Here is a 22,345-nt window from a genome sequence, read left to right as displayed (position 1 = left end):
ATTATGGGGAACTATAATATATATATTTTTAGGAACTCAGTCGGGGTCTCAACTTACTGTTGAGAGTTAGAATAATAGAATACACAAGGTGCAATTTCGAAATTTGGTTGTGCATCAGCAGTCACTCAATTAGCCCATGTCAGCTAAACGTTTTTCGATTGGTAAGTTAGTCTAGCGGCCAGCTATCTGAACTTGTAGTAAGCATGGGCGAATTACCGACCGGGGTGGGGCCCATTGATCATCAGTTATCATATTAAAAACTGCAAACATTTGCCTTCATCCTATGGCAATTTGTATGTGTAGAATTGCAGGAAATAAGTTATAAAATTGCAAAATGTTCTCTCCGCCCCATGGCAAAATATGTACAATTGCAGGAAATTAACTTAAAAAATAAAAAATAAATATCTTCACTGCCATGAGGGGGTCACTAAAATGTTTTGCTCGCAAGGTGGGGAGGGGGTGTATGGATGTGGGTACGCAGACCCACGAGCCATTGCAGCCCCTCATATTATAATAATAATATATAATAATATAAATAAATAATATGATGAGTTTCGTTTTTTTGTGGCCCCCCACGCCCATCAAAGTTGCCAATCCCTGCGGTAAAGTAGGTGGTGCTGTGATGAGAGCGACTACATGTTTATGCACGAAAGAACTCGAAGAAGATTGTTCGCGCAGTGCATTATGGTTACGTACCGGCTGCGGTGGTTTGCTTGATGTTTTCTCCTGGTTCGTCTAATGTTACCGTGATGGTGGAAAGAAGAATCAATAACTAATGTGTTTCTAACAACAGGTATCAGACATAACGCACCTTCTTTTGGTTTGTCTGCTCGTCAGAAAAGCTCAGTGGTCATGTATTTGTGTGGACTGCTTCCGTCTGTTTGGCTGTCAAATGGCTAGCGGGCTAGCATTTTTCTAGCTTCGATTATCAGTCTACGTGTAACCAGCTGGTCTCTTCAGGCCGTTGCAGTCGTGGGTAGCTACTCTAATATCGATGCTTGAAGAGTAAATCGTATCTCGTCTGTAAATAATAATTTGAAAAATGGTCAATGACAGTTAATGTTGCCGGACGACAGGGAAAATGCGAATGTGGACGGCGGTGTTTCATAGTTAGCTACAGTAGATAACTAGCTAGCTTAATTAATTGGCTAGCTAACTAGAGTTATCGTGCTAACTTGTTCCCCACCTGAGATAGTTAAGGAGCTGCAGTTGTCTAGCAGTGTGATGGGGGCAAACACCCCTTTTATTCAGTTATCTAGCTATTTAAAAAGTGAAATAACTTACACTAACTAGATTAATGTCAGCTAAAACTCATCTGATCAGATTCCCAGCTAGTTAATTGACCACATCATCATGCTGGTGGTGTTGGAACATTATCTGAATCGCAGAGATAGCTGACTATATTTTCTAGACATTTAGCATAGTATAGTTTTGATCCAGATAGCCCTCAGCTAGCGAATTTATTTTGATTGGAGCTGTCCATTTAACCGTTAGCAAGCTACATGCATTAACATTTGACATTGTTGATATAGGCAGCTACGATGTCATTGCTCAATGACGTGTTCAGTGTCTTGTAATGCGCGTGATGTTGGTGTAAATCAGTTATATGACAGACTTAATATATGGCTCTGGTGTAAATCATTGATTTGCTTATTTCACCATGCATTCGACATGGTATGTTACTGAAACTGACAACAACACATATCCATATTGACAGGAGCTGATTGTAGCCTATAGGTACCTGCCCACCTTTCACCCAAATCTTTTCAAGCCTGATTAGACAACAGAAGATCTTCGCTCCAGTAGGCAGTTTTGTCATGGTCTCAGTTGTTTACACAACACTGTCTTCTAGTCTGATTTATATTGGTTAACCAATAGGCCCTGTTCTAGGCACCCTCTACTTTAATCACCAATGGTGAATTACTTTGAATTTGATAATTCAGTTTAGGCAGACAGGACTAGTTATGTAGACAAAGCAATAACTCAATCAGTATACAGAGGAAGTGAGTCAAAGGCATCGCTTTTCTCACTGTTCAGATTATAGCCTAACACCTGCTCGGAGAGACAACATACCTGCAGCATCTGCACTTTCACTTCTGCTTCACACTAGGGACTTGTGACATTAACTGAAAGTCATTGCCGTGCACAGAAAAATGGGCTGACTTTTGAGTGGAATGACTGAATTGATTGACTACTAACACAAGTGGTCCACTGTATCCTTCCTCTCTCAGCATTTGGTTTTCTGTGGCCCTATTTTCAATGCCCTTGGACTAAGAGCTCTGCTGATGGTCCGGTTTAGTGTTTACATTTTATTGTTAGTGCAAACATTGATGTTTAGGCTATGTCTTTGTTTTGTATTAATACTCACTGACTCTGTGCTATGTTTGCTAACTCAGCTAGCCTCCGTGGAGAGGTGCACCAATGCCATGGCCTCCAGCCACAGCTCCTCCCCAGTGCCTCATCCCAGCAGTGGTGGCAGCGAGGGGATCTTCCGGAAGGACAGGGACCCTTCCTCACGACACTACAGGCCCGTCCGCTCCCTGCCCGACGTATGCCCCAAGGAGCCCACGGGTAAAGAACTAGCCTACATTTATGGTTGGCCAACAGTCTTACAAGATGAATATCTATAAAGGTTCATCTTGTGTCACTGTTGACCAACCATACGCTGACTGCGGTCCTGTTTTCTACCCCTCTCCCAAAGTGTGCACTTGTACACTCTCCCTCATGGATTTCAAAGGAATGGACTGGTGTAAAGAACTCCCTCCAGCGATTCTTGCACCAATCCAAAGCTTTTAAATGCATGAGCGGAAGTGAACAAGTGCACACTTCTTGGTAAAGGGTAGAGAATTGGTAGCCTCAAATGAGAGCGCAGCGGTAAGGATGGTGGTTCAAGCTAGAGAATTGGAGCGCAACCATGGAATGCATCTCAAGATGCATTGAACGTTTTATTACTGCTGAAGGTTTCTACTGACTACATTTCCCACGTACCCTTGCAGGCGAGGCAGCCCGGGGGCTGTGCGAGGGCCCGTCGGTGGTGGCCGACCAGCACAGGTGGACGGTGTACAACTCCAAGGTGAACCTCCCAGCCGCGCTGAACGACCCTCGGCTGGCCAAGAGGGAGTCTGACTTCTTCACCAAAACCTGGGGCCTGGACTTTGCCGAGACAGAAGTCATGCCCTCCTTCTACCTCCCTAACATTACAAAGGAACACTTTGGCCCCTACCTGCAGGAAACAGCTCAGGTAACGAACACACCCCGCTGCCCCTTTCATTCAGTTTGAATTATTCAGTAGATTGGACAGAAGTAGAGACCACTGTCTGGCCTGGGTTGTGTTCATTAGGGCATGCAACAGAAAACATTTAAAAACATGTTGCAATGGAAAAGAAAAATGAGCATTTCTTATTGGGCAAGTCCAGATAGTCCCTTCCTGTTTGTCTGTTTTGTGTTTGGTGCCTAATGAACACAGCCCAGGTGTCATCCTCTTTCTATTGTTTGATTATTACTATGGAACTGCCCTTTGCAATGTAATGAACGTTGCCTTTTAAGCTATTTCTAAGACTTTGTCCTCATCCCTTTACTCGTGGTCGAAATAGCACTAAGAAAATGCATCCACTATATTTAAACTGTATAAGCTATTAGGCCTAAACTAAATCTAAAAACTAAATCGTGTCTGTGTTTCTCTGTAGAGGGAGAAAATCCATGAGCGATGCAAGAATATCTGTCCCAACAAGGATGAGCTGGATGCTGTCTCCAGCATCACAAACAGCCACGGTATGCATTATTAAAAAGCTCTGCACCATAATGACTGGGGCCTACAGTATCTATTCTGGACCGTACGGACAAATCTATCTTGTTATTCGTGTTGTCAAATATCACTTTTCCTTTCATTGTTGAAGTGAGTTGATTCAACTAATGTGCTCTTTCACTTTCTCTTCGTCGTAGACAAATCAAGAACAGAGTTGGAGCAAGTGCCCAAGGTAATTACTTCCTCTTGTTTTGTGTTGTAACAGTGAGTTGTGGGGATTTCTAGAGCCCTATTGAACCGTTTTGTCCCCTTGATTTGACTGTATGCTTTCATGATTCTCAAACTGTAATTAATACCATTTACTTGATATAATATATTTGTAATTATATTAGTATCTCCCTAGTCTAGCAAGCACAGCACACATAAGATTTGGTTCTGGATTCCAAACGTAATATCTGCCTAATATCTGGCTTAAACAGATATTCATGAAGCCTGACTTTGCGCTAGACGAGCCAACGACCTTTAACGCGGTCCTACCATGGTCCCACTTCAACAGCGCTGGCGGGAAGAGCAGCAGGGACGTGGCATCGTCACGGTTACTACAGGAAAAGGTGAGCCGGCAATTTTTTTTACAATGATCAAGTCCTGCATTGCTTCACCGTCATGTTTCCTGTTGTTGTGCCATCGTGTTCTGTTGTTGGCTTATCCCTCTCTTTCTCAGCTGAGCCACTACCTCGACGTGGTGGAGGTGAGCATCGCGCGCCAGATCTCCCTGCGCTCCGAGGCATTCTTCCACGCCATGTCCTCCCAGCACGAGCTCCAGGACCGCCTCACCGAAACCGCCCGCGCCGTGGCAGTCCTCCGGGGCCGCACGGCCGCCATCGAACGCATCATGTGCGAAGGCCCGCTGCGGGCATTGCGGCAGGCGTTGACGCGCTCCAACTGCGCGCGGCTGCACAACAAGCTGAAGCTGATGGCGGCAGTGCACCAGAGCCAGCCCACAGTGCAGCTGCTGCTCTCCACCTCGGAGTTCGTCGGGGCCCTGGAGCTCATCGCCACCACCAAGGAGGTGCTGCAGCAGGAGCTGCAGGGGATACACAGCTTCAGGTGGGGGGATGGAGACAGGCGAGTGGGGGGTGGATGTGTATAAAATGTTTGTTACATACTCGGATCTATCGACGCACACGGTTGGTGACACTCGTCTGATGAAACGCACTGACACTCATATGAGACAAACATGCATCAAATCATAGTAAGCAGCAGTCCACCCCAACTATTTCTTGTGAGTAAGCTTGAAGCAAAAATGCAGCATGGTTGCAGAACTGTATCATGCTGAAAGTTTAAAATACACACCACTTCTAGTCAGAATGCTTTTCACAGAGTTTCATTTCAACATACAGTGCATTTGGAAAGTATTCAGACCCCTTCCCTTTTTCCACATTGTGTTACCTTACAGCGTTATTCTAAAAATAAGTTCCTCATCAATCTACACACAAAACCCCATAATGACAAAGCGAAAATAGGTTTTTAGAAATTTTCGCAAATGTATTGAAAACAAATACAAAAGTATTCAGACCCTTTACTATGAGACTTGAAATTGAGCGCAGGTGCATCCTGTTTCCTTTGATCATCCTTGAGATGTTTCTACAACTTGGAGTCCACCTGTGGTAAATTAAATTGATTGGACAATTGAAATGGACAGGCCTACACCTGTCTATTTAAGGTCCCACATTTGACAGTGCATGTCAGAGCAAAAACCAAGCCATTAGGTTGAAGGAATTGTCCGTAGAGCTCCAAGACAGGATTGTGTCGAGGCACAGATCTGGGGAAGGGTACCAAAAAATTTCTGTAGCATTGAAGGTCCCCAAGAACACAGTGGCCTCCATCATTCTTAAATGGAAGAAGTTTGGAACCACCAAGACACTTCCTAGAGCTGGCCTCCCGGCCAAACTGAGCAATCGGGGGACAGGGCCTTGGTCAGGGAGGTGACCAAGAACCCGATGGTCACTCTGACAGAGCTCCAGAGTTCCTCTGTGGAGATGGGAGAACCTTCCAGAACACTCAGGACCTCAGACTGGGGGGAAAGTTCACCTTCCAACTGGACAATGACCCTAAGCACACAGCCAAGACAATGCAGGAGTGGCTTCGGGACAAGTCTCTGAATGTCCTTGAGTGGCCCACCTAGAGCCCGGACTTAAACCTGATCGAACATCTCTGGAGAGACCTGAAAATAGCGGCGCAGCGACGTTCCCCATCCAACCTGACAGAGCTTGAGAGGATCTGCAGATAAGAATGGGAGAAACTCCCCAAATACAGGTGTGCCTAGCTTATAGCGTCATACCCAAGAAGACTTGAAGCTGTAATCGCTGCCAAAGGCGCTTCAACAAAGTACTGAGTTAAAGGGTCTGAACTTGTGTAAATGTGATGTTTCCGGGTTTTAAAAAAAAATACATGAGCAGAAATTTCTACAAACCTGTTTTTGCTTTGTCATTGTGGGGTATTGTCTGTAGATTGAGGGAGGAAAAAACAATTTGAATCAATTTTGGAATAAGGCTGTAACGTAACAAAATGTGGAACAAGTCAAGGGGTCTGAATTATTTCAAAATTCACTGTAAGTACTTTTAAACATGAGTCCCCAGCCCATAGTTAACCATAGTGAATTCAAAGTGTGGCCTTTGGACACTGATGCGTCTGACGTCTCCTGTCTTTCCCCCCTGCAGACATCTGGGCTCTCAGCTGTGTGAGCTGGAGAAGCTGATAGACAAGATGATGGTGGAGGACTTCAGCATGTACTCCAGGAGTGACCTCAGCAGGAGTCTGGAGGACGACGGACAGGTCATGGAGAAGGTCTGTACCATTGAGATAAAATATAAACAATGTTTACATTTAATTCTGTGGTCGGTATATTTAACTCATTAATTCTCAATGACTGGCTATACAAAGGTTTAAATGCACTAGATCCACTGTCCGAAGACAGGAGAAAAATAAGTTCTGGTTTGAACTCTATAGGTTGAGTTCAACTATAAATGGACAATTTTGTGAATGTGTAGATGTAGTTGGAGCACCAAACTGAGGTTGTTTTTTGTCACAGTGGTCACTGTTCTCACAGATGCAATACAAACGTTCAGTCTCAATAAAGGTGGGTCTGACTCTTCCGAACAAGTTTGCTACTTGGAATCAAGTGAATAAAAATGGCACATTTTGGGTGCTCTTTTATAGATTGATGTTTTCCTCTGATCTGAACAATGTGTTGATCTCTGCAATCATCAACCTAATTTACATTTCAGTAGCACAATTACCTTTTGTTATTATGAGTATGGGAACTTTGATCTCCATTACGCGGAAATCATTGTCTTAATTGGATTGAAATATGAATCTCTTTTGTTTATTCATGCTGACTTGAATTTGTAATTTAATTGATTAATTGGTGTCTTATAATAATTGATCTCTTGAAGTGAAGAATTACTGTGATTGGAGGAATTGAGTTTTATAGTATTGCTCACTCGTGCGTGTGTGTGTGTGTGTGGGGAGACAGGACAGGCTGGAGTCTCTGGTGTTTGGCTTGCTGAGGCAGCGGAAGCTGGATTTTCTGGACATCTACAGCGACGAGATGATCCTAGCAGCCAAAAGCATCGTCACACAGGTAGAAGACCAGACATAGAAAGTATCAGAGAACAGACTATTCTTCATGATCGTAAACATTTATGGTGAAATCACAAAAAAAGGTTTTTGACATTTTAAGAGTATTTCCCAAACCTCTCCTCCAGTTCCACTTTTTTGGTCTATTCCTGAACTAGCACACCTGTATCAAACTAGAAATACACTTTGAATTAGTTAAATGGAAATGGAAAGTAACATGCTCTTATCCCACAGTGTGTTGTCGACTCGGTGTCGCAGATTGAAGAAATCAACACTGACATTGTCACAAAGTGAGTAGTAGTATTGCATGCTTTTGTATTTTGCTTGAGCACATTGAGCTGCAGGTAATATCTACCGAATGCACTGGAGGTGTGGCCAAACAATGGCATGGTGATCTGAGAATCCTTCCTCAACAAAGGAAAGCTAAGCCAGTTGGTTACGCTTGTCTTAACGAGTTAGACTGCTTTAATCTGTCATCCTGCCTTTGAAAGGAGTGCATGAAATATGACAGGAGGGCTGTGAAAAAAATGTGGGTGTAGACATCTAATTATGAGAGCGTAACGTTAGATTGTCAGAAACATATTGTTTAGGACAGGGCTCTTCAACAGGTGGCCCGCTGGCCAAATTCTGCCTTCAAATAATTTGATTTGGCCCCCCCCCCAAAGTTTTCTTTTTTGTTGGACAAAAAAGCCTGTACAATCACCAGGACATCAGCTCAGTGATTTTAATTTAGGAAATCTGTTCCCAAGTATTCCCATGCATCAATAGAGAGACATGTGTGATCGTATCCCAATTTAATCAAGGTTTGAACTTAAATATTGGACTCTGGTCAGTTTATTTTAATACTTTTCTACAATAAACGTTGGGTTGTTATTTTACCTGAAATGCATATGGTCCTTTTTGGACTGGATCTTTTGTAGAATTTTGACCCATGTTGAGTCATACAAAATCAGGTGTTCTCTACTCTGACAATTAATCCACAGATAAAAAGGGGAAACGTAGTTCGTTTTTCTCAGAGCGTTGTAAAATAAATGTACACATACATGTTAGTCAATCATTTAATCCAAACTGCTTGCATGCGTCAACGAGCGTTTGCGTAGCCAGACTCTAAATGTTGATGCTTGAGGCGCTGCAAGTCCCGCCTCTCCATCTCCTCATTGGTTTTTAGGAGCATATACCCACGTGGGTGATTTTAAAGATTAACTGATGTCAACATTCCAGTCAGTTGGTTGCTAACTGCCATATAAAGTCCACAGAAGAAGACAACTGAAGGAGGAGAGATTACTAGAAACTAACTAGGTTTCCCATTTTATCTGTGGGTTAATTGATGAAGTAGAGAACACACGATTTTGTGTGAAATTCTACAAAGATCCAGAATAATAGGACCCTGTGCATTTCAGGTAAAATAACAACACAATGTTTATATCCCAGGACAAATTGACTTGCAACAGCAAGCTCCATGAATGTTTCATGTTTTTCGACCTGTCCCCAAATTAATATAGTAGAGTTAATTTTGATATTTCAACCTGCATGTCCTGTACCAAATTCAGGCAGACACTGGAATATGTTTCTGAGTGAGTGAGGGCTTTGCATAGGCACATTGTTTGACTAAGAATAGGGTACATTTCTTTTTAAAATTGAAAATACTTATTTTGGTGAAAAGTTTGTTTTGAATTGTTGACAACAATATTAGGGAACCTAAATTGGTTAAACCAGATTTTATGACCCATGGGGTCAATTAATCAATATTCAGACTTAAAGTCGCCTATAAAATAATGCCTATAATAGTAATTTTAAAAAACGGCACTTTGTCATATATAGTTTGAACATGTGGGAAACATGGTGGAAAAACCTGGATCATTTTGAAATGTAAGAACTCTTTTGAGTGACATGGACTGAAAACGCATATATTTGAATGTAATTTAACATTTAGGTTTGGACATACAAAATTACCATAATTTGTAAAAATTTGACATCAGTCCTCATTTAACAATGCTTACCTACCTATAAAAGCCATTGAAGCAGACCTAAAGTAATTTTTTTAATATTGTTCGCATGAGTAAAAATGCTATGCAAATTACCATTCTAATATGGCATTGCTGGTATGACCCTCCTGGTAGGGCTATGTTATTTAATTTAAAATAAACATGAAGTTGGGAGAAGAGAAAATTATTGAAAGTTCTTATTTGAGTTGTTAGTAATAGGAATTTAAGGTGAAATAATTGTTTCTAGATTTTTTTTAAAGAGACAGTTGCAAAACATCTTCTGTTGCAAAACGTTTTAATATGGTTGCACTAATGAATACGACCCTGCTCTCTGCTTCTGGTTGGTCAGGCTGGCAGACCAGATGCGTCTGATGACCTTCCCCCAGTGGTTTGAGCTGCTGAAGTCCGTCTTTGAGAACTTCATTCTCTTACTGAAGAGGATCAAGGTGAGGATAATACTTTATTAAAACACAATCCCAGTCGGTTAGATTTAATCAAAATGGGATTTATGGAATTATCCTCTTGCTGAATAAAAGACTTGAAGAAAGTTTATTAAGAGGTAAAGAAAATGAAACGGTTAGGATGCCTTGCTATATAAATTAGCATAGAAGAATAGAATAACACTTTAGCATCAGTTATTTTGGCAATGTCTACTAATTTTTCTTTGCCATTTTTGGTTGGTGTGTAAACCAGCTGTATAAAGTGCATTACTTTACTGCCCCATTGTAGTACATTATTAATACATTTGTAGGACTCTGTTGATGATCTGTTCCTTAAATGTATCTGGTGTAGTTAGCAAGGTTGGGGTCAATTTCAATTCCAGTCAATTCAAGAAGTACACTGAAATTCCAATGCTTTTCAATGAGGGAAATTTCAATTTGGAATTGAAATTAGGTTTACTTTCTGAATTAACTGGAATTTAAATGGATGTGACCCCAACCCTGGTAGTTAGTTCCTCTGCCCTAAAAGTTAACCGTATATCCTCATGCTGTGCCCCCGCAGGCGACGCTGAGTGTGGTGAGGAATGTGGTGCTGGAGGCGCTGGACAGCAACCAGAAGAGCCGTCTGCTGGAGCGGGCTGCAGCGGGGGCCCTAACTGAGGCCCCAGGGACCCTTCTCAACCAGGGGGAAGCAGAACTGGCCTACCTCACCCACGAGGGCCTGTTCATCAGCGACGCTCTCAATGATGCCCAGCTGCACGTGGGGGCAAGCGGAGGCCAGGTGGAGAGCTCCTCCGTGGGGCCCAGACAGGCCCAGTCACGTATGGATGGTTGTGGTAGTGACTCCGCCTCAGGGACCACCGAGTCGTCCTCCAGCAGGGAACACGCTTTCCAGCCAGGAGGGGGCGTCGGCATCTCGTGAGTCTCGCCACCTTTACCAACCACAAACACTCACATTTTGAACACTACTGAGTCAGGCTATACTGTGCTGGCCTGGTTATTTTTCCACCAAAGTAAAGTTTGGGTTGGCAAGGCAATGTGAAAAGGATTCAAAACATGCTGCACATCTGTATACTCTCAGGAAATCAAAGTAACTGTCCAGTGTTTCCAGATTTCTATGAAATATGACCTATAATTAATTACAATATGCGCAATAGTTTTCCTTCCAAAATGTTTTATTTATGTTAAAAAGCAGCTTTTCTGTTTTTGAATGGTGTGAGCGTACGCCAACAACAGAATACAGGGTTTTTCTGAATCCAAAAGGGGCTTAGGTGGTGGGCGTGGCAGGGGGTGTGGCAGTGGGCGCAGTCGGGCCGTTGGCGAGGCAACGTTTTAGAGGCCCCCATTTTGGTGGTGTAGAGAATTTTTTTTAAGGTAAGCCAATTTCCTGAAATTCTACACATTTCTCCATGGAGCTGAGTGAAATATTTGCTGTTTTTAAAGCTAATTTCCTGCAATTCTATGCATTTTGCCATGGTTAACCCCTAGAAATCAAGTTGGCATAATAACAAAAAGCCCCATAAAAATCTGTCTGATGTCGGCCTTCCTCATCAGCGGTGGAAGGTGGCCGAGCTACAGCAGTGTTTGATAGACCAGGAGACATCCCGAAAATCGGTCTTCTCGCAAAAACATCTGTAGCATCCGAATGGTTTGGCCAACAAACTATTATGACCCCTCTATATAAAGACTCACAAACTCCGTTTTGCTCTACGACCCACACAAGCGCCACGGGACTCGTCTAAAGTCGGTACTGCCGATCTGCCGACTTCTGTCTGTAGCATCCGAACCGTTTGGGTTACACACTAATATGACCCCTCTGTGGAAAGGTGAGTCTCTCTAGGACGCCCTCAAGCCTCACAAGACTTGTCTGAAGGGAGCCCAGTATCAGTTAAAACAAATTGTGGAAGTATACACAATTGATCGCTCTTACAGACAGTCACATGGCCGTGGCTTGCTATATAAAGCAGGCAGACAGGCATAGAGGAATTCAGTTACTGTTCCATTGAACGTTAGAATGGGCAAAACGAGTGACCTAAGTGACTTTGAGCGGCAGTCCTGTGGGAGCAAAACAGCTCGTTGATGAGAGAGGTCGAAGGAGAATGGCAAGAATCGTGCAAGCTAACAGGCAGGCCACAAAAAGACAAATAATGGCGCAGAACGGCATCTCGGAACTCACAACTCATCGATCCTTGTCACGGATGGGCTATTGCAGCAGACGACCACACCGGGTTCCACTCCTATCAGCTAAAAACAAGAAGCCTCTCCAGTGGGCACACAATGACCAACACTGGACAATTGAGTAATGGAAAAACATTGCCTGGTCCAATGAATCCTGGTTCCTGTTGCGTCATGCTGATGACAGTCAGGATTTGGCGTAAGCCAGGATGAATCCATCCTGTCTGGTGTCAACGGTACAGGCTGGTGGTGTAATGGTGTGGGGAATGTTTTCCTGGCACATGTTAAGTCCCATGATACCAATTGCGCAACGGAAGGGGGGGGGGGGGTACTGGTACTGGTACTAGATGGCTGTACCGAATAAACTGCCCAATGAGTGTATATATGTTTGAAGGTTGGGACACCGAGTGTCCCTTCCTAAGTGCCATCTGTATTCTGTACAATAGAAATAGAATGACTAAAAAGTGTCTATCTAGTAATTGTATTTCTATGTTGTCTGTCCGGCTGCAGGTCCAGTGAGGACATGATGCCCAGTGACCTGGAGCTGGGCCGAGTGGCCAATAACATCCAGGAGCTGCTCTACACCGCCTCAGACGTCAGCCACGACCGCTGTGTCAAAGTCCTCATGGCCAGAGCCAAGGTAGCTAGCTAGCTTAACGTACGCCATGACCGGATAAACAACATGCAGCATGACCAATGCACTCTCAGCTGGCTTATGTGTGACTGTACAGACAGGGTTTGAATTTCCATTGATGTTCTGAATTGACAAAGTACAATGGGAATAACTCCAACACTGCTAGTAGTATTTCCTGTTTGTAACCTTGAATAATCCCTTCTTTCTCTCTCCGTCAGGATGGCTCCCTGGAGCGGCTGAGCTCGGCAGAGTTTGTGTTTCTGTCCCAGGCGGTGGAAGGCTTTGTGAGGGACACGGAGGAGCTGTGCTGCAGACGCAGTGTGTCCCTAAGGGGGGCGCTACAGAGCCAGGCCAACCGCTTTGTCCACCGCTTCCACGAGGAGCGCAAGACCAAGCTCAGGTATTAGACTGGAGAGTACACAGAGACACGCACACAGAGACACGCACACAGAGACACGCACACAGAGACACGCACACTGAGACACGCACACACAGAGACACACAGACACATACTTCTTAATAGGGAATAGAGGTGCAATACTTCAGGAACTTGAAACAGTCTTTCCTAACTGTGTGTGTGTGTGGGTTCTCTCCAGCCTGCTGCTGGACAATGAGCGGTGGAAGCAGGCAGAGGTTCCTGCAGAATTCCAGGACCTGGTTAACTCCATAGCAGATGGCAGGATCACATTACCCGAACGCAAACCCCAAGGTAACGTATACCATTTGAGCATAAAATGAACACCCGCCACCCGCCAAATGCGGGTAGATTTAGATATTGGCAGGTAAGAATGTCTTTCACCAGCCACGTTGGCGGGTGGTCAATTTGCAGGGCTCTACAGTGCGAGCATTACATTTACAAAAGTCAAGTATGAGCACAGTTAGGGTTGGAAAAATGCTGCAGTAGCTGTTTTCAAAGTATTTCTGCTGTTCTGCTTTATAGTCCTCAAAAAATATTTGTCTGTCCCCAGACTGACTGACTTTGTTTTGTCTCCTCAACACCAGGCACAGAAGAAAGGAAACCAAGTGATTATTTGCACATTGATGGCCAGAAATATGCTGTTGTTGGGTGAGTTTTGATTGACTAACTATGATAAATGCTCCTTTCCACTCCCACATTCAAAACGGAAGGCATGTAGCAAAAATGCTGATTAAAAATACCCTTATTGACTCGTGACCTCTGTGTCCTCCTCATCAGGACGGTGTTACTACTGATCCGGATCTTCCTGGAGTACTGTCAGTGTGTCAACGACATCCCCTCCATCGCCACAGACATGCTCACCCGCCTCTCTGACCTACTCAAGGTAAGAACACACCGCACCACCCCCCGTGTGGCAACAGTCTCGAATGATGGTCTGAGAGTTGGCTAGATTTACCTGGCAAGCATCCCACTAAGAAACTGCAATCATGTTGTATTGAATGGTCCCTGACCCTCTGTCTCTCTCTCTCTCTCCTTTGACAGCACTTCAACTCGCGGAGCTGCCAGCTGGTCCTGGGGGCAGGAGCACTACAAGTGGTGGGACTCAAGACCATCACCACTAAAAACCTGGGTATGTTCCAGAGTATGTGAGCGGAGCGGGAGCGTGCCCAATTTGACTGGAGCGCGGCGTGAGATTCCTAAAGGCTGGAGCGTCGGCCTTCTCGCCGCTCCAGTAGCGCTCACTTCACGATCTCGGGGCATGCCCGGCCCAGCATGCATTTGTAGTCTACTTGTGTGCTGCTGTCTATAGCACCTTGCTTTAGATACTGTCATGGAGTTTGCTAAATATTTTCATAAAGAAACTGATAAAACACACAGGTGATAAATCAAGGTGACTTACAAAGATGAGGACCAAGAGCAAGAGGGGGAGTGTGGTGAGGTAGTGTCCACAACTAAAGAATCATTGTGGAATCTGAAAAGATAAGTATCCTGAAAGCATGATGGTGCACTTACTACATGCACATGCTAAAAGAAACGAACGAGGTGGGTAGATAACTAAGTGTCATTGTAGCAAACTATTTCTAAACTAAAAATCTGATCTAATTTTTTTCCTATTATCTATACAATAGGCCATAATTGATTTTCTCCAAATAGGGCTGACATATTCCTATGTTCAAGAAGCTTTCTGTTTTGATTGGGTTATTTTGCCTAAAAACCTTTTTTTAGGCCTACCTATATAAAAATTAAAAAAACAACTCTGCATCTCTGCCCAGCCTGGCATCCCCAGTGGCTCTGCAATCATGGAGGATATTCTCTGCTACTGGCCGGCTCTCCAGGCACCATCGCATGAGCCTGAAGCCACAGAATGTCCAAACGTGTGCTTCTAAAAATAAATTCAAAGGCACTAATAATATAAATAATTCATTTTCGTTCCTTCTTAGGCTCCCAGTCTGACTCCTGACCCATTTAGTGTTTATATGATGTTTAATATAACATGTAGCCTATTTGAAATGATGAGCGCTTCTTAGATTCACCTTTTCATGTTTATTCAAATACTTTTCATTCAAATCATATGGTTTGGTTTCAATACTTCAAAACCAAATGGTAAAATAGATGGGTGTTGGTTAAATTGTGATTTTAATGAATGGAGCGAATTAGGAGCGGCAGTTTTATCTGTGAGCGGGAGCGGTTTTTAGTAGAGCGGTTGGAAAGGACTTGGAACGCCGGAGCGGTGCGCAAGCACTGCTCCATGAGCGTGATTTCCAACCGCTCAACTCCGCTCACATACTCTGGTATGTACTACTTGGGTGTGTCCAATAAGACAAGCGCAATTTCATTTTCCATTTTAAATTGTGCGCCCCTACTGAACACAACCCAGTGCTTTTCTATAAACCGTAGGCTTTGCCCCACTACAGTGTTACCTCCAACCCAGAGGGGTGACCTCTACATTTTAGTATATCTCTGTGTTCTGTGTAGAAATAACCATAGCGTGTGTCTGTCCTCAGCCCTGGCCTCTCGCTGTCTTCAGCTGGTGGTTCACTACATTCCCGTCATCAGGGCCCACTTTGAGACCAAGCTGACGCCCAAGCAGTACAGTGTCCTCAGGCACTTTGACCACATCACTAAGGTGAGCACAGACCTGCATGCATGAGGATGGAACTTTAGTTCGGAGATTCACTTGTAAGCCATGAGTGACACGATGTGTAGGCCTTTTGAATTTAAGATTTTTTCTTCTATTTTGTCCAGGACTACAACGATCACATAGCGGAGATCTCCGCTAAACTGGTGGCAATCATGGACAGCTTGTTTGAGAAGGTGCTATCTAAGGTGAGTTATACAGTTCCAAACCTCTCAAACTCTCCCTGTCTAACCTACAATACCACTTAAAAAATGTGCTGTAGCCAATGTCAATCAGTGCATCAACATATAATGTGAATATCTACTTTGTCTCCTGCAGTATGAAGTCAAGGCCCCCATGCCTTCGGCCTGCTTTCGGAATGTCTGTAAACAAATGGCCAAAATGCACGAAGCCCTCTACGAGCTGCTACCTGAGGAGCAGGCGCAGGTAATATATGGCAATAACACCACAGAGATCCTATTATATTACTGCTAATTATTCACATTTGTAATTCTGAATAATACCATGTACTAAGTAACTACTGTAAATAGTCACTTCTACCGCTATTCTCCTTGGCTGAATAAATAATGCGCTTTTACAACATACTGGGCACGTTCCAGGTTGTCTTCATTGCAGTCGCAACTACAGTGAAGATGATCTAGAACAGGGGTGTCAAACGTACGGCCCGCGGGCCGGATCAGGCCCGCAAACGGGTTTAATCCGGCCCGCGAGATGATTTCGGAAAAAAAAAGAAAAAAAATAGCAATTGGCGCAATAGCAATTGTGTTAAGCAAGCAAACTGTTTATACCGGGGCAGAGCAAGTAGTTCAAGCACGTGCAGCCAATGAGCTACTTTGTTTTGTCCGCAATATTTATTACGGCTTCTACTTTTAACATTATGTTCTTTGGCACCCTCATTGCCCCAATATGTCTCTGTCAAAAAAGAGAAAAGTGGACGCAGAGTGCAGAGTGTTCCAAGAAAAATTGTCATCCTATTTAATCACGGAATTGAATGGGAAAGCTGTATGTTTGGTGTGTTCAGAGCATGTTGCAGTGCTGAAAGAATATAACCTTCGTCGCCACTATGTGAGTCTTCATGCCGACAAATATGACAACTTTCAAGGACACCGGAGATGAGAGAAGGTGAATGAACTGTTGGCGGGTCTGAAGAAACAGCAGTCTGTGTTTACTCACAGCCGAGACATCAGTGACGCTGCAGTGAAAGCTAGCTACCTCATTGCTAATGAAATCGCAGTGGCTTCAAAACCATTTAGTGAGGGTGAATTTGTAAAAACATGCATGATGAAGGCAGCGGAGATTGTGTGCCCTGAAAAGCGGCAGGCTTTTGCAAATATCAGCCTGACAAGAAACACAGTTGCAGACAGGATTTCCGATCTTTCAGTGGATTTGAACAGCCAGTTGAAGCAAAAAGTAAAGTCATTTATTGCGTTTTCGGTTGCAATTGATGAAAGCACGGACATTACAGATGTTGCACAACTGGCCATTTTTTCATCCGCGGAGTTGATGACACATTGACCGTCACCGAGGAGTTCGTGGAGTTGGTGCCGATGACAGATACAACGACAGCAGCTGATATTTTTACCGCACTCGTCGGCGCGCTGGACAGGGTCGGAGTGGACTGGTCCCGCGCTGTCAGCCTGGCTACAGATGGTGCGCCCTCAATGATCGGGAAAAAAGCAGGCGTTGTGACAAAGTTCAGAGAGAAAGTGCAATCTGCAAATGGAGGACGTGATTTTTTTGACTTTTCACTGTATTTTGCACCAGGAGGCTTTGTGTTGCAAGTCATTAAAGATGGATAACGTCATGAAGGTGGTCATCCAAACTGTTAATTTCATCCGATCCAGAAGCCTGAATCACCGTCAGTTTGACAGCCTTCTCAGAGAGAAAGACCACATCTATGGCCTGCCATACCACACTGAGGTAAGATGGTTAAGCCGAGGTGCTGTGCTGAGGCGTTTCTTTGATTTACGAGAAGAAATTGAACAGTTCATGGAAGAAAAGGGCAAACCAGTGTTAGAATTTCATTCCGCAGAATGGATGCCGGACCTTGCATTTATGGTGGATGTTACAGAGCACCTGAATAACTTGAACAAACAGCTGCAAGGGCGCAACAAAGTTGTCACGCAGTATTATGACAGCATACGTTCTTTCAAGTTGAAGCTGTCATTGTGGGAGACGCAACTTGCCGGTGGTGATGCAGCTCACTTCCCCTGTCTGAAAAATGTGTGCGCGACCCAACATGTGGCAGACATGAAGCGGTTCAAAGATAAAATAACTGGACTGTTACGGGAGTTTGAGCAACGCTTTCGGATTTATGTTTATATGTTTTTATGTTGATGTGCTATTGTTTTTAATTTATTTTATTTGTATATTTAACCTATTCTTGACTCTGTGGTTCTTGCACTTGTTTGGGGAACAGGATTTCATTATTTTTATCTACATTTCTGCCTGAGAAATGACACCCTGATATAGTTCTGTGATCTGTGAAACAGTTCTGTTAATCACTGAGGCATTGTGTGTTTGTGTGTTCTTTTTCTTTAGAATTTTCAAATAAACTTGACGTGTTTTATGATTAATAGTGATGTTGTGCTTGTACTATTTTGGACACACTGTCCTCAGGCTCCAGCTTTATGTTGTATGTTGATCGTATTAAAACAAAGAAAACAATCTGAAGTTGTTGTTTTTAAGTTATATATACCATGATTTTTCCGGTCCGGCCCACTTGGGAATAGATTTTCCTCCATGTGGCCCCTGAGCTAAAATGAGTTTGACACCCCTGATCTAGAACGTAGTCATTGACTAGATATGTTGGGTTTTGAGGGTAACCTTGTCTGTGTTTTTTCTCTGGGCCTAGATGTTGTTCCTGAGGATCAATGCAAGCTTTAAAATGCACCTTAAGAGGCAGCTGGCCCGACTCGGGGTGCACCACGATGGTGGACCTCAACATGGGTGGGTGTTTCTCAAGTCTTGTTCTGTGGTGTTTGAAATAAAAAAACATTTCTGTAATATTGCCCAAAAAATTGTCCTACAGTTATATTATCTCTGCTTGATGATTTTGATTGACCATACCAAAAATAGAGTAATAAACAAACAAAAAAAGAAACGTCCCTTTTTCAGGACCCTGTCTTTCAAAGATAATTCATTAAAATCCAAATAACTTCACAGATCTTCATTGTAAATGGTTTAAACACTGTTTCCCATGCTTGTTCAATGAACATGCACCTGTGGAAGGGACGTTAAGACACTAACAGCTTACAGACGGTAGGCAATTAAGGTCACAGTTATGGAAACCTAGGACACTAAAGAGGCATTTCTACTGGCTCTGAAAAACACCAAAAGAAAGATGCCCAGGGTCTCTGCTCATCTGCGTGAACGTGCCTTAGGCATGCTGCAAGGAGGCATGAGGACGTGGCCAGAGCAATAAGTTGCAATGTCCGTACTGTGAGACGCCTAAGACAGCGCTACAGGGAGACAGGACGGACAGCTGATCGTCCTCGCAATGGCAGACCACGTGTAACAACACCTGCACAGGATCGGTACATCTGAACATCACACCTGCGGGACAGGTACAGGATGGCAACAACAACTGCCCGAGTTACACCAGGAACGCACAATCCCTCCATCAGTGCTCAGACTGTCCACAATAGGCTGAGAGAGGCTGGCCTGAGGGCTTGTAGGTCTGTTGTAAGGCAGGTCCTCACCAGACATCACCGGCAACAACGTCGCCTATGGGCACAAACCCACTGTCGCTGGACCAGACAGGACTGGCAAAAAGTGCTCTTCACTGACGAGTCGCAGTTTTGTCTCACCAGGGGTGATGGTCGGATTCGCGTTTGTCGTCGAAAGAATGAGCGTTACACCGAAGCCTGTACTCTGGAGTGGGATCGTGGTGGTGTGTCACAGCATCATCGGACTGAGCTTGTTGTCATTGCAGGCAATCTCAACACTGTGCGTTACAGGGAAGACATCCTCCTCCCTCATGTGGTACCCTTCCTGCAGGCTCATCCTGACATGACCCTCCAGCATGACAATGACACCAGCCATACTGCTCGTTCTGTGCGTGATTTCCTGCAAGACAGGAATGTCAGTGTTCTGCCATGGCCAGCGAAGAGCCCGGATCTCAATCCTATTGAGCACGTCTGGGACCTGTTAGATCGGAGGGTGAGGGCTAGGGCCATTCCCCCCAGAAATGTCCAGGAACTTGCAGGTGCCTTGGTGGAAGAGTGGGGTAACATCTCACAGCAAGAACTGGCAAATCTGGTGCAGTCCATGAGGAGGAGATGCACTGCAGTACTTAATGCAGCTGGTGGCCACACCAGATACTGACTGTTACTGTTACTTTTGACCCCCCCTTTGTTCAGGGACACATTATTCAATTTCTGTTAGTCACATGTCCGTTCAGTTTGTCTCAGTTGTTGAATCTTATGTTCATACAAATATTTACACATGTTAAGTTTGCTGAAAATAAAAGCAGTTGACAGTGAGAGGACGTTTCTTTTTTTGCTGAGTTTATTTACGACAGATTTAAACCTACTCTTGAACTAAAATGCATGCTCAATGGAGAATCTCCAATGAAAGTGATTTCTGTCCAGAACCAAGCATAATGTGTCTGATAAAACAGCTCCTTGTCGCTAAAGGACAATGTACCTTACAATTTCAATGGACTTGTTGAATGATGATGACTTGAAAGCACTTCTGATCCCCCCACATAATGACTCCCCTTTCTCTCACCCCACTCCAGGCTGGTGGCGGTGGATGTGGCATTTTACACTGAGAACGTTCAGTCACTGAGGACACTTGAAAAGCTGGACTTGAACATGGCTGAGATCTGGGAGCAGAAGAGGTGATGATGGCGGTAGTAGTCGTCTTACCTACAGTGTGTGACGCCATGTTAACCCACCCTGGAGGGAGGGGAGAAACGAACTAATCAGATTCTTGTTGTAAAGAGACTGCACCTGTTGCTTCACCCTCCAGCAGCCGGCCTGCCCAGGGGACCATGGAGCTCACTGAAGCCCACCTGAGGAGGGCGCTGTCTGGGTACAGAAAGAGAGCGTAGGTCGTCTGGTAGTGTTGGTGGTTCCTCAAGGGAGAAACTGCCCCAGGCAGCAACGTTGTGGGACCAAACCCTGAAGCGACCTTTATGTAGGGCAGGCAACATAACATGGCACCCTATTCCCTATATAGTGTACTACTAGTGCGTTATATAGGGAATAGGGTGCCATTTCGGCCATGACGTGTTTTTTTTTTATTAAAGAGGGGCTACGACCAGACTTTTAGGACGTAACTGCTGCCTGTCACCTCATCTCACTGTGTGCAATTCAACTATAGCTGATTTATTAAAAACAGATGAATAATTTATGATGGACCTTGATTGGACTGAGATGCTGACATGGTTCAGAACATGTCACTTACTGGAGAACCGATTTTTTCAGACCTGTGTTTAAGCTAAATGGTAATGTAAAAAGGCATTTAAGTTGACCACAATCTTGACAACTGTGGTCTTGCATCAACTAAATATGACGTCTTCTCTAAATATGTTCTCTAAAGAGAACTTCAGATGTAGCATAATTTGCACTGAATACGTCTGCAAACAAATTCCTTCCAGCCCTCAATTGTTACAGCATTCCCTTCCATGGCCCTATATTAAACCTTTACTAAGCTATCTGTACAGTAAGAGTGAGCAATTTCTCTCAACACATAATGAAACTTTGAGCATTGATAGTCAATCTGGTTAGATAAATTGGTTGCATCTACTAATGACATATGCACAATTGTTCCCCTCTCCGTAATGACCGAGCTAAGTCATTCTATATAAAGCATTATCTTCCAACAAGGCTACATCAACAAATGGGCAGTAAACTCCACTGCATTTGATGCAATATCAGTCGTGACAGTCCTATCCATCACCTGTCATATTGCTTGTACGCATGAACGAACATTAGCCTCTGATTGGTGTCTTTTTAAAGTAGTCGAGCTCCAACCAAAATAGTCTTATTACCCAGTTCTATTAACTGTCTGTCTGCACTGTGTGAACATAACACCTTATGCAAGAGGATCCAATGGTATTACAAAACACCATCCAGTAAAAACAGTGGTCTACTTCAAAAGTGCCTACTTTTGATAAATATCAAAGACTGACTTCTTTACAATAGTATACTGTTTGAGTGCCTGTGTATGTATGTTGGGCCCTCATTGCTGCTCTGGTTAAGATGGATAAAGAAGTGTGTGGCAAACAGAATCTGACCTCATGCTTGAGTTTTTGTCTTGAATCCCAGGAAACTGAATAAAACATGGGATAATATGGAAGCATTTCTACTTTGGCCTTATTTTTTTTTCTGTCCATCTGCTGGCCTTGTAGGTGAGGAAGCCACTAGACTATTGATGCACCCAGACAAGGAATCGTCCTGACCGTATGCATCAAGACGAGAAACACTATCAGGGCTCTCCAACCCAGTTCCTGAAAAGCTAAAAAGTTCCTGTAGGGTTTCACTCCAACCCCAGTTGTAACTAACCTGATAATTATTAGAATCAGATGCGCTAGATTAGGGTTGGCGCGAAAACCTCCAGGAACAGCGTTGGAGAGCCCTGCGCTAGACTATTGACCTACCTTTGAGTTATGAGATGCGCTCTTCAGAGGCAGCACCTTTATATGATTGATTTGCTACTTTAAA

General features: G+C 43.9%; 1 protein-coding gene across 2 annotated transcripts; it reads left to right on the top strand.

Annotated features, from left to right (window-relative positions):
• The first annotated feature begins 676 nt into the window (after window positions 1-676).
• LOC311131499 (vacuolar protein sorting-associated protein 54-like) lies at window positions 677-21,983 on the top strand. Of its 2 annotated transcripts, XM_084164525.1 has the most exons (24): window positions 704-793; window positions 2,397-2,571; window positions 2,997-3,241; window positions 3,687-3,771; window positions 3,943-3,977; window positions 4,225-4,356; window positions 4,467-4,852; window positions 6,466-6,592; window positions 6,837-6,884; window positions 7,281-7,388; window positions 7,619-7,674; window positions 9,719-9,815; window positions 10,372-10,727; window positions 12,495-12,624; window positions 12,837-13,018; window positions 13,215-13,327; window positions 13,621-13,684; window positions 13,814-13,919; window positions 14,078-14,165; window positions 15,541-15,662; window positions 15,782-15,862; window positions 15,993-16,100; window positions 18,529-18,623; window positions 20,416-21,983. In XM_084164525.1, exons 2-24 carry the CDS (start codon window positions 2,427-2,429, stop codon window positions 20,519-20,521), a joined length of 3,015 nt encoding a protein of 1,004 aa, XP_084020651.1. In that variant the 5' UTR covers window positions 704-793; window positions 2,397-2,426; the 3' UTR covers window positions 20,522-21,983. The 2 variants fall into 2 exon arrangements, with proteins under 2 accessions (XP_084020652.1, XP_084020651.1); XM_084164526.1 differs by lacking the exon at window positions 6,837-6,884 and having other exon boundaries at window positions 677-793.
• The last annotated feature ends 362 nt before the right edge of the window (window positions 21,984-22,345 follow it).

The sequence above is a fragment of the Coregonus lavaretus genome, assembly GCF_964263955.1.
Source record: "Coregonus lavaretus genome assembly, chromosome: 6".
In the NCBI taxonomy this organism is placed as follows: Eukaryota; Metazoa; Chordata; class Actinopteri; order Salmoniformes; family Salmonidae; genus Coregonus; species Coregonus lavaretus.
Note: the sequence above shows the minus strand (reverse complement) of the source record. Positions and strands in the feature narration are given on the sequence as shown.